Source organism: Myotis nattereri (assembly GCF_964212035.1).
Source record: "Myotis nattereri genome assembly, chromosome: 4".
Lineage (NCBI taxonomy): Eukaryota > Metazoa > Chordata > Mammalia > Chiroptera > Vespertilionidae > Myotis > Myotis nattereri.
The window spans coordinates 65,916,962-65,929,924 of NC_138079.1; the positions used below are offsets into that span (position 1 = coordinate 65,916,962).

Sequence of the window (12,963 nt, forward strand, 5' to 3'; positions counted from 1 at the left end):
AGGGGAAGATGACAGCTACATTTCATTTGAGGTGCCTGATAGATTATTAAAAATCGTTTTAGATGACAAATCACTGTAAATTTTGGTATATGACTCAGAAGAAGTTGAAGAAATCGCATGATCTTCCTTTATCATACTCCTTCCTTTCCTATTTACCTATTTAAGCAAATTAGGCTACTCAGTGTTTGCATATATTAAAAATATAGGAATAAAATTGTTGTTAAATAGTTTTTATTTAAATTCTGGAAAATCACTGCTCTCAAGAACGTCAGAAAACAAGCAGGTCTGGAGGGGGAGATGATGACTTCCATTTGAATACATTGCGTTTGAGGCACCTGAGAGACATCCAAATACAGAATAAGAGTGAACACTTACATCGCACTGACCACACAACTTAAAGCACTAGTCTGCATGTTTTACATAGACTTGTTTAACCCTCAGCTACCACCCTTGAGTTGGTACTTCTACTATCCCAGCTTAAAAATGGGGAAACTGAGGCACAGAGAAGTTAGGAGACTCTTCCATTGCCAGCTTTCCCATGTACTACAGAATATGTGAATCCAGATGTCTAGATCCAGAGTCTGTATTCTTACAAAGTATAATCCTCTTGGGATGTCTGGTTTGGAAATAGGAATTTTAGGGTCAGCTGTATTATTAGATAGTAATTTACACCACAGAGCAGACAGATTACATAGGAAGAGTGACACAGATTCGACAGCAGGAAACTGAGGGCTTCGGTGCTAGGGCATTCCCTTCCAGGCCCCTGGACTCATGCAAAACCTCCAGCCATTGGATTTTCTAGGTTTTTTTTCCAGGTTCCCTTCGCCTGCTGCCGCCGGTCCTCCCAGGCTGCTGCAGTGTTTATGATGCTCTTCGTAAAGTCCAAGGGCTGCTAAAGAAAACCTTTCTGCTTCCTGAGCTTTGCCCTCTGTTCCCGCACCAGATGCCCGAAGACACCTCAGAAAGGAAAAGTTTCAATTTGCAACAACCCAGCATGACAAACTTCCTTTCTTTCCTTGTAAGAGGACTCGCGTTATGATTCACACGCATCTCATCAGCCACTATGGGTGTTTGCCAGAACATGAAATTACAGAAAGTAAAATCTCACTCAGGTCGCAAAATACAATGAATCAGGATGCAAAGAACACCATTACTCATGGCAGAGCCAGCCTGCCAGTGCCCCAGGGATGAGGCTCATTTTTGCTCAGAGCATTTGGGGCAGACGGGAAGATACAAATATACACACAGTCCAGCTTATATTGTTAAAGGAATTTATTTCAGAGACTAATAGTGCTGGGAGAGGTAGTATTCGATGTGCAAGCCTGTACCCAGTTAGAGCATAAGAGAATCAAGAATAAAAAATCCTGGTGAATATCAACGTTTTATGAAACAGGCAGAGGAGAAGTGATCATACGGAAGACGGAATCGGAATAACCAGAGGAAAACTTGAAAAGAGGCCAATAAGGAGAATGTGTTGTCATCAGAGCAGAATGAGAAGATTTCAAGGATCGAGTCATTAGAGTCAATGCAACCGAAAAGAAAGAGCTGAAAGTGCCACTAGGATTTAGCAACGAGAGGCCTGAAGACAGTTTCAGTGGCATGATAGGCATCAAAGCTGAGCTGTGACAAGTTCAGGAATGAACGGGGTTTGAGAAGTGGAGGCAATGAATTTAAATGAGGCTTTCTCTTGTGACCAGAGAGTCAATATGGCCATAGACAGAGGAGGGCATGGGAGATGGGGAAGGGTGGTTTTAAATGGGAGAGACTTAAACATTCCTAAACCCTGATGGAAGAGAGGGAATAGAGAGACAGAGGGTTAGCGATGCAGAAGGGAGAGGTGAGCCCAGCCAGTGTGACTTGGTTGAGCATCATCCCATACACCAAGAGGTCACAGGTTGGATTCCCAGTCAGGGCACATGCCCAGGTTGTGGGCTCCATCTGAGTGGTGGGCAGGAGGCAGCCCATCGATGTTTCTCTCTCATTGAAGTTTCTCTCTCTCCCTATCCCTTCCTCTCTCTCTCAAATCAATAAAAACATTTAAAAAATATCTTGCTATTCTGGAAGGACTGAATCAGGTAGAAACCCAAATAGTGTTCCGATTAGGAGGCAAAGACAAGGGTTACTTATGAGAAAGTGAAGGGGAACAATTACAATTACATCAATGAAGGAAGGCATTTCTCTAAGTAGCAGCTAAGCTAACACAGTGACGTGAACTCTAAAGAATGTTTTTAATTTTCAGTCCATTCGTCATAGTGTTTGGGACATAGCCCCAGGCATAATACCTGCTTTCTTGTTGTTTTTATAAACAGGTGTTCTGCCCAGTTTTAACATTTCCTGCAGTTTGAAGAGTAAGACATGCAAGGCACGTCCTCTGGGATGGTAGCTCCAACCCAACTCCATTGAAAGTGGCTCCATTTATTTATTTATTTTTTCACAGTCTTGGTGAAGAAAAGAAGAATTCATTAGAGGAAGGGCTACATGCACGCTAGCTGGACCGGTATCTACATATGTCCCTCTCTGTTGACTACTGAAGTAACAGGGCAGGAGATGCAGCAGCCTGATTCTGAAAGCCAGGTTGCATTCCATTCTGTATTCTGACAAAAGCCATAATTATGTAGAACTTCTGCGGTTGAAGGAGTAAATTGCAAAGGAGCCTCAATCGCTAACACTAAAACAAGACATATTATAACTCCTCATTTTACAAACTGAAGGAGTATAGAGATCACATTTATCCCTATTACTGCTTTCAATATCAACAAAACTCATCTTCTAAGATCTCCAGACTTATTCCAGAGAAATAAGTGTTTCTTGTTTATGTCACCCAGTCTATGGTAAGTTGCCAAAGCAGCCCAGACTGACTAAGAACACTGGGCTAAAATCAACGTGTAGGCAGGGCTGTGTTCCTGGGAGAATCCAGGGAGAATCCATTTCCTCGCCTTTTCCAGCTTCCTGAAACCACCTGCATTCCCTGGACCAAGGCCCCTTCCAGAAAATGCATGACTCTGACCTCTGCTTTTGTTGTCCCATCTCCTCCTCTCTGACTCTCCTGCCTCCCTCTTCTATGTGTAAGAACATTTGGAATTATACTGATCTCATAAAATTCTTAACTTAATCACACATGCAAAGCTCCTTTAAAGTGACATGTTCACAGGTGCTAAGAATTAGGACACAAAACATAGAGAGAGCTGGTAACCATTCAAAGATAAGATATTCCAAGTATTCCTGGCCTGGTAGCCCCATTGGTTAGAGCCTCATCCCAATACACCAAGGTTGCTGGTTCAATCTGGTCAGGGTACATACAAGAAGCAACCAATGAATGCATTAATAAGTGGAACAACAAATTCATGTTTCTCTCTCTCTTTCTCCCCCATCAGTAAATAAATAAATAAACATTTTTTTAAACATACAGCGAACTGAGCTGCTGGGCTCATACATGGTGAGGAGAACAAAAAGGTGTTCCTGCTGAGCTAGCGACTAAGCTGGTGCTAGCCAGTGACAGCCAGTCCTAGAATGAACTGGAGAGAACAAGCTGCTCTGGAAGTCCCACTGCTCTGATTAATGGCCAGAACTTTACGAGAATTTTAAACATGACAACTAAGTGGCAGGACCATTAGACAAATCTGGACCTCTCCGACTCCTTATGTGTGTGCTTATAATCCCCATGACAGACTGCCTCACATCCACCTTAAATCGAGGCTGGAAATTTTCTCTGTGTCAAACCAAGGCCCTGATATAACAGAGCCACATCCCCCACTCAGACCAGCTGGATAAAGAAAGAACCTGACGACAGAGGCCAGCGCAGAACAGAAAGTAGGCTCAATGCCCAGGCTAAATGCTTTCACGTTTGTCTACAGGAAAAGGAACTGCAAGTATGTGAACTTCATGGTGCATCTTGAAGAGATTGCTTTATAAAAGAAAGCTGGGGTTCACACATGCAGCTCGGTGTTGATTCGGTCTCAATAAACGTGTCTTCATGAAGAACTCCTTTTATTTCCTTGAGATCCTTTTACAGACCCTACCTGAGAAGTGAAGTTAAGAAATTATGGTGCCCAGAATGTTCGACTAGTAAATCAAGTCAGCTGTACTCCTTAGAGAGAAGTTTGCCTTAACAAGGTTTATATCTGTCTAGCTGTTTCTCTTTACACATAGGTAACACCTAAATCAATGCATCTGCTACATGAACTTCCCAGTTATAATTTAATAAAATTCATATTTTTCCATTTAATATTTCAGGCAGTAATTGCCCTTCCCCTAGAATTCCTGAGATTACATGAAAAACAGAGAGGCTCTAGTACATGTCCTGCACATATTAGGCATTCATTAACTAACTGGTAAAGGAACCATGAGCCGATGCACTAAGGACAAAATAAACTACTCTTGCCACATGGTCAACCTGAGAAGTTAGCTTATTGTAAACCACCATTTAACTCCTCTCAACACACATTAATACGTAAATTGCCCCAAAAGAGACAATTCCTTAGTATCCTAAGTATGCAGAGCCTTTTTATCTTACATGCATTCTGGTCAGGTTATTATAGGGGTGGCAAAGTCTGGGAAACATAAAGACTTGAATTTGAAATCTGGTCCTAATACTTGATGATTATGTGACCTGGGGGGAGTTGCTTCACCTTTTTAGCTTCCATTTCCTTATCTCTAATGGTAGAATAATAAAATCAAACTTGTACAGGTGTTCTGAGCATGCCATGACAACATATGGAAAATATTCAATAGTGCCTAGTGCATTGATGACAATGATGATGACAGGTAATGATGACGAATGGTCTAGATCGGGGGTGGGCAACCCCTGGCACACGTGCCAAACATGGCACGCCAGTAACTTTTGCTGGTACACGAAACCCTCTCTTATAATCTTCCACTTACAATTTTTTTCTTAATATCGACTTTTTTATTTTTCAGATTCAATTCAGTGTAGGTGCATCTTAGATAAATAATTTTACATAACAAGTTATCTTAAAGACCATAGACATGGCTGACTTTGAAATGCAGTTGACTGAATTTCAGAGTAGCTCAATTTGGAAGCAGAAATTTATTGACCTTAGAATTGACTTGGAAAACATTTTAAAAAAGCGATTAGAGACAGGAGTACCAGAGAGAAGTGTCGAAAACGAACTACTGAGGACTTGGAATGCCATTCCAGAAATTTTTTTCAGTTTAAAAAACTTTGCAACAGCGTTACTCTCCATGTTTTCATCCACATACGCTTGTGAATCTTTGTTCTCAGTGATGAATTTTGTTAAGTCTCATAATAGGAGTAGCCTGACGGATGAAAGTAGTAGCTCCTGCATATCTCTGAAGGTCACGAAATAGAAACCTGATGTAAAATCTCTGTCATCAGTGATGCAGCAGCAAAAGTCCCACTGATAATATCAAACGGAGTCATAAAGTTTTCTGTCGGACTATCAGTGTACATGTATACATTAAAAAATAAATGCATTTTTCATCATCATATACTGTGTTTTTGTCGCTCGAATGAATTTTATTATTTCTTCAAGGTTCTTCACATACATACACCTTAAGAGATATCAAGTAGGCGTAACATGTTCTCAAAAAATTAGGGTTGGCACACAGAAGAATTTTGAGTCAGAGATTTTGCTGGTTTTGGCACACACTCACAAAAAGGTTGCCCACCCCTGGTCTAGATCCTCCGGGGCAGACAAGTTCCCTGCCATGCTTGGTCCATCTGTCCTAGAGATAGACATCTGTCCATCTGTCATCAGGCATATTGCTCTTCAGTTCTCTAGGATAGCTGCCTATCTTCTCAGGCAATACGCACTAAATCTCCAACGTGGCCATAAAGCCTTCCCTGACCCTTCAGCCACTACCAGTCCAGCTCACTTGCTTATATTTTGGCCATAACTGGCTAACTAGTAGTGCTGCAGGTTCCCCAGTCCCACCCTCCCTTCCCACCCCCTCCAGGGTTTGGGGCATAGCGCCAGGCATGATCCTTTGCTAATGGAAGAGAGAGCCTAGGCCCTACGGTTTTCACTGCAAGTGAGTCATCTCTTCTTCCCTTGTTATCTTTTGTTTGTTTGTTTGTTAATCCTCACCGGAGGATATTTCTTCCACTGATTTTTAGAGAAAGTGAAAGGGAGGGGGAGAGACAGAGGGAAACATCAGAGACACATTGATTGCTTGCCTCCCACATGCACCCTTGATCGGAACTGAACCTGGGACCCTTCAGTCTACTAGCCTACGCTCTATCCACTGAGCCAAACTGGCTAGGGCTCTTTATTCCCTTTTATCCCCAGAGCCTCTTCTCCCACTTTCTCTTTTTATTTATCTCAAGAGTCGACCTAAGTGGTACTTCTAAGAGCTTCAAAGTCTTCTCTATGTAGATCTTAATTATACTATAGATTGTTACACAGGCATTCCCCATTAAAAATAAACTTCTGGGTGCTGAAAAAGAGCAGAGCAATATATAAAACCCATTCAAATGGACACTATGAATTTATGAAATTCATTACTCTAGTTTTAAGACAAATTTTTTTACTATGTCCTGTGCATTCCAACATAGGGTATTCTTTAAATTCCTATTTACCATAAGTAACTATGGGATATTTACTAGTACATTAAGTAACTATGGGTTATGCAGGGCTGCTCCTACTAATATAGAAAAGAAGACAAGGAAATATGAATTTGAGTTTATCACCAACTTCCTTAGAAACTTAAAGTTGGGCCTTGGGTGGTTGCCATTCCAGAGTGGAAAGCCTGCCTGAGCTTTTCCTCAGAGAAATCCTTAAGTTCTATCTCAGTCCCCGTGAGAAGTGAGTTGGGAATGGATTCGTGTGTTCCCACCTGCACGCACTCAGGCCTCCGGAACTGTGCGCTCTGATGAAAGGTTACCTGGAGGAAAGGCCTTATTCTCACACCTTCCCACAACTAAAAGGAACATTAAACAACCAGGCATTGAATGTGCAAAGACTATGCATGTTCACAAATCACCTCTGTTTCATGAGTTCACCAGAAAAAATTTCAGGAGGTAAAAAATCATTTTTCCATGTGATTTACACACCTGATCAAAAAAATTACTTACAAGCATTCCCTCTCTAATTGTGTAATTTGTTTTCTCCTAAAACATGTATTACAAACACTATCACAAATGACAAACTTCAGGAGTAAAAGTAAGAAAAAAAAAACACCTTTTTTTTTTGGTCTTAATAAAAGCCCTGGAAAACTTTAAACTATCAATACCAACTGATCATTCATTTTGTAGTGATACAGGCCATTGTTTGAAATTCTCTAGCTTTTCACATTTTTCCCCCTTTGGAAAGAGGGGGTGAGGGGAAAGAAAAGACAGATAAGGTCTACATAATTTTAGCAAGACAGTCTTTCCAGGCAAGGTCTGACATACGAGATAAGATCAGAAAACTGTATTTTATTTTTATGCTAGGAAAAATGTTATTTCAAAAATATGAATGTCATGCAAGATATCTTCTATGGCTTTCAATCTAATCTTTCAGTATAGATTTATAGTTCTGCTATATTGATGTATCGCCTGTACGGGACAGAATTCAGTGAACTCTGAATATGCCATTCCCTTTCTTTAAAGTATGCATTCATGACCGCTTGCCTTCAGAAAGCCATTCCTTTCTGTGGAAAGCTAACCAACACACCCAATTTTTTATTCCTATCTTGTGAAACACCCGTATGAAACAGAACAAGTTATGGAACCAGCTCAAAAAAAGATCACAACTTATCACCATCAATAGCATTCCATTTGCCTGCCTCCTCTCACCCTAGCACATTCCTGGGACCTGGGAGAGAAACACCACCCAGCAAGTGTGTTCCTCACTGAACAGACCCCAGATGACCAAGTGGAGGCTGCAAGAACTGATGAAGGAAGAAGAGGAAAACTTTATTCAAACAGGAGGTAAGCAGCATGAAAAATAAAAGGTAAGTCAAATGGGGGTATTTTTAAAGTGAGCATAAGCATTTTGCATAAGACTGTGTCTATCTGAGGTTAAGATCTTTCTTAGACTAAAACAAAAGTCACTAATAAATATCCTTGTGTACCTCTAAATCATGACCTCCAAAGTCTCTCCTCTGTTTAACAGCTTCTGAGCCTTATAACCATATAGAATCAATACTAACCAATGCAGTGAGTTTCTGTAACTCTCTAAGACAGGCCAGTAAGCCAGAACAAGTGGAATAGAGAAATTGAGGCAGATAGCTAAACAGTGGTTGAGTTGAGCACTGACCCATGAACCAGGAGGTCACGGTTCGATTCCCTGTCAGGGCCATGCCTGGGTTTTGGGCTTAGTCCCTGTAGGAGGCGTGCAGGAGGCAGCCAATCAATGATTCTCTCTCATCATTGATGTTTCTATCTCTCTCTTCCTATCTGAAATCAACAATTTTTTTTTTCTTTTTAAGAAAGAAACAGTAGTTTGGAGCCATCTAGTAAATCCTTCCTTTCCTAAACCAGGGACACTTGAGAGTAAATGGTTTGCACTTCTCCCCAACTAGAGGGTAAATAGTTTAAATCACCGTTCTCAGGGAGACAGCAGAAATCCAGTTAGTGCCATTTGCCAACCACACCCAAGATGAAGTTAAGAGAATAAACCTTATTCTGGTACATCAGCATAAAGCCGATGAATATTCTATTGAGATCCTCCCCCAAAACTTTCCCTAAATGCCCAGCCTTTAAAACCCCTCAAAGCGAAGGTTGTTGGCATAATAACAATGCTACATCTAATAAACATGTCTTTGTGCTCATGTACCTATGCCTTCAGCTTGGGTAAAAATCTGGAAATTACTCATTTGAAGGATATGCATACTTAAAATTACAACGGGCACTGCCAAACTCTTTCTCCCAGGAGCACACCCCAGCCTCTCCCCTCCCCTCCCACCTTTTCCCACAGGCATGCATTTCCTAAATGCTTAGGGACCCCACAGGCTTACAACCAGGGCAGCAGCAGGCAGTGACAGTTCACCCCAGGCAAACCTCCTGAACCTGCCCCCAAAACCCCCTTTTCTCTGACTTCTTACTGAGCCAAAGCAGCCCAGCCTAGGCTCATTTCCCCAGGCCTTCCTTGTTTCACCATCCCCAGCTTTAATACCCATCTTCTAAAACTCATCTGAATTTGTGCTATGAAATTTCTCCTGAACAAAGTCAAGAACCCACACACCACCGGCCGGCCCTAGGCAGACCCACTCAGGGCCAGGTCCCCTTTCTGGTAATATAACCATCATCCAACAGCCAGGAAGACGTTCTGAATTAAATCCTCGTGAACAACTGGCATCAGACACCAAAAGCTTGGTTACTTTTATTACTCATAATCCATCAAGCTCATGAATGAACACCCTTACTTATTTTATAATTGCTCATCCAACTCCTGAAACTTAGTCACCTTTTTACACTGTATATATTTCTTCTCTTTAACCATTCGCTTTCTTAAAAGGCAATAATATCTGTCACTTCAATAGACCAGCCAGTTGCCTCCTAACACATTCACTGGTTTATTTAGTCCTTAACAGCACAAATGAAAAGTACTCTTTTTTTAAAAAAAAAAAAATTTTTATTGATTTTAGAGAGGAAGGGAGGAGAGAGAGAGAGAAACATCAATGATAAGAGAATCATTAATCGGCTGCCTCCTGCACACCCCCTACTGGGGACAGAGCCTGCAACCTGGGCACGTGCCCTTGACCTGTATCGAACCAGGGACCCTTCAGTCCGCAGGTTGATGCTCTATCCACTGAGCCAAACAAGCTAGGGCTGAAAAGTACTCGATATGGTTGCAAAAGTGGAAACCAGGTAAGCATCTGTAAAGAGGAGGGCTATCATATGAGTTGTGAATCCTGCAACTCTACAGACTTTTGGGGAGAAATGCAAAGAAATTAGCCAGGGAAAACATGTTTGAGGTTTTCAAAGTCATTTTCATTTACAAGGACCCTAACTACCTAAAACCACACAGGAAAGGCCAGAGATAGAGTGAAAGTTATAACCAGAAACATTTAATACGAAGTCATTGTACTCACTGTCTGATGGCTTCTGTCACAGTAACGCAGCCCAAAATAATCAATCTCCACGAGGTTTATGTGACGGAATACGTGGTCAAGGACAACGGAACCTCTCGTTGACTTCTGCAAAAATAATTCACAGTTTTATTTTTATATTTAACAAGGTGTTTTGTTATTCTCAGTGGGATACAGTCAGTCCTCATCTTTTATTAGCTTTGCTCACAACAGGAACAATTTTATTAACCCACAGTTCCCTCTATAAGTTTTGCCTTAGTTACAAAGGGAAAAAAAAGGAGTTTTTAAGTCATGTGTATGACAGAAATTGCCTTGGAAAACAATCTTAAAATTGTAGTGGGTTTTAAATTAATATAAACATATTTTCTTGTGGTATTGTAAATTATCTTCAGGACAAAATTCTTTTAATAAAGAATCATTTATATAAAGAGCATCTAATAAATTCATTAAAAAACACACTTATTTTGGTTAAAATCCCACAACTCTTTCACTTTAAAAAGCAATTTTCACCTACAGTGTTACTCTCACAACTAATACAGAAGATATATATGCTAGTAAAATTTAAATAACAATAGCCAAAGCTTTTATTTTCAACCCTCAACTAATAAACCCATAGATTAAAGACATCAAAGTTAATGTTCTGAAAGGCCCTACTGAAAATATCTTACGGTATCTCTTTCATAAAAGCAAAAACAAAGGAAACATTCCCCTTGGCTGCTTTGTAAATGCTGACACCTACCTAAAAATCTAATCTCTCTTCTCCCTCTCCCACTACATACGTATACAGATTCTTTAAACTAAGATTCTTATCACCTGATTTAATAGCGGTCGCCAACCTTTTTGACCTCATGGACCACCAGTGGTCCGAGGACCACCGGTTGGCAACCGCTGAATAGATTAAATACCAATTATTCACACATAAGAGAGAAACATTTAATCAGCAAGCACTATTCCACATACCACATTAATCTTGACAATAATCTGTTTCGATGGTACACATACAGATATATATGGTTCCTTTCTTTTGCCCCATCACTGGCAGATATAACAGGATAGTAAAAAAAAAAAAAAAAAAAAAAAAAGCCCCCCAAGAAGTCACATATTGTGTTAATGAAGTAGGGCTCTGTTCAGTTGCATTTTCCGTCAGAGACTTCAGGTTGCATACTCACTCCGGTAGGGTGAGTACTCAATATTGCACTGCTTTTAGAAAATGAATTTCTAACGTAAGGGAAATGTTTTGATTAAATGTATAATAAAACAGGTGATAAAAGCACACACTGGGAGAAAATGATTCGTATGTCAAATCCCATAGGTATTTTGTTTTCCTCTAACTTATGTTGGATAAACTTAACTGGTCCCTTTTCAAAACCCATTAGATTTATAAACAAAAAGCACTTCCATGATGGATCTTTAGGTTGTTGGCATAATAACAATGCTACAGCTAATAAACATGTCTTTGTGCTCATGTACCTATGCCTTCAGCTAGGGTAAAAATCTGGGAATTACTCATTTGAAGGATATGCATACTTAAAATTACAATGGGCACTGTCAAAAAGACCATTACAATTCATTCAATAAGAGCGTGTTTTTCCACACCCTTGCCAACATTTGGATTGAACAAAATTTTTCCAATTTGATTGAGCAAAAAGGGAGAGGGGGTAATTGCTCTATCATATATGTGCTTACTAATCAATTGCATTTCCTAGCATTTGGATTAGGCATTCTCTAACCCAAATTTAATGAGCAAATTCTACTAAGTGCTTCTAATACAATTTTACTTAATATATTTAGCTCTTCACTCTGTCTGGAAGTTATTTTTGTACTTGTGATAAGGGCCTAAATTTGTCTCAAAATGGATAGACAACTGCACCATCTCTCACCAGGAAGGCCATCATTTCTTTGGATTTGAAACAACTTTATCATCTACTAAATGAACCCTCATTCAATTCCATGAATTATTCCTGGACCAATCCTCTAAGATTGTAATGAGTTTAGTTTAATTTGTTGATTCTTTTTTTCAAAATTATCTTTGCCAATTCTTAGGCATTTTTCTCTACTAGAGGAAGTTTAGAACCAGCTTGCCAATTTAATGAACAGTTAATTCTGTTGGGAATCTGATGAATAAAATTTAATTGACAGAACTGGGGAGGATGATATCTTATATGGTTTTCTTTTATATCCTTCAAGGAAGGTTTATGCTTTTTTTTCATGTAGGTCTTATAAAATTCTACTTGGACTCTGTGGCAGGCAGAATTTATAAAGTGGCCCCCACCAATTCCTGAGCCAGTTTCCCAGCATTTTTGAAGCAGTAAACAGAAATAGGCAGGCAATCCACCAGCCTCCTTTCCCTTGCCCTGTGAGAGCAGTGACTTTGTAGGTTTGGGACCAAGAACCAAGCCAGAGTCCCAAGTAAAAATCCTGAGTAAGAGTATAGGAAATTTAAACGGTATACTATAAATAGCATCAGGAATACAGTTTACCATAGCAATGTGAGTGCATCAAGCAGAATTCTTGGTTGCAAACAATAAAAGTTGACTCTGAATTTATTGGAAAGACACTGGGCATCTTGCAGTTCTATAAGATCACCTGGATGGTTGCTTGGGTCTTCGCCTAATCCCAGTATATCCACAGCCACTAAATTTGGAGCAATCTTTAATCCATCACTTCTTCCTTCCATTGTTCTGCCCATGTTTTGGAGTATGGTTTTCAACTTCAGTTGTTTCACATTTGCTCTTTGCCTCAAAAAATGTTTTTAATAGTTTCTGGCCAGCTGAGATCAGCCTTTCTTATTTTCCAGGCTCTGCTATGGAAAATGCACACATATCTTTCCTGTTATTTCAAAATATTTCTGGAAGGCTGGTGTATGAGGCTAGTGTTGCATCTTGATCTAATCTCCTTGGGTTCTTTCTCCAGGTCAGGCACAGACAGGGACAGACAGAGTAACTAGGATAGGTAGAGCCACTCTGACCT

At 40.1% G+C, this 12,963-nt stretch overlaps 1 protein-coding gene across 1 annotated transcript in view; it reads right to left on the reverse strand.

The window, feature by feature from the left end:
• The window catches only part of EPB41L4A (erythrocyte membrane protein band 4.1 like 4A), a 209,073-nt gene that overhangs the window by 119,093 nt on the left and 77,017 nt on the right, over window positions 1-12,963 (reverse strand). Inside the window, exon 3 of the mRNA XM_081090194.1 lies at window positions 9,997-10,101. Coding sequence (XP_080946320.1) covers window positions 9,997-10,101 — 105 coding nt within the window. The remainder of the gene's footprint in view (window positions 1-9,996; window positions 10,102-12,963) is intronic.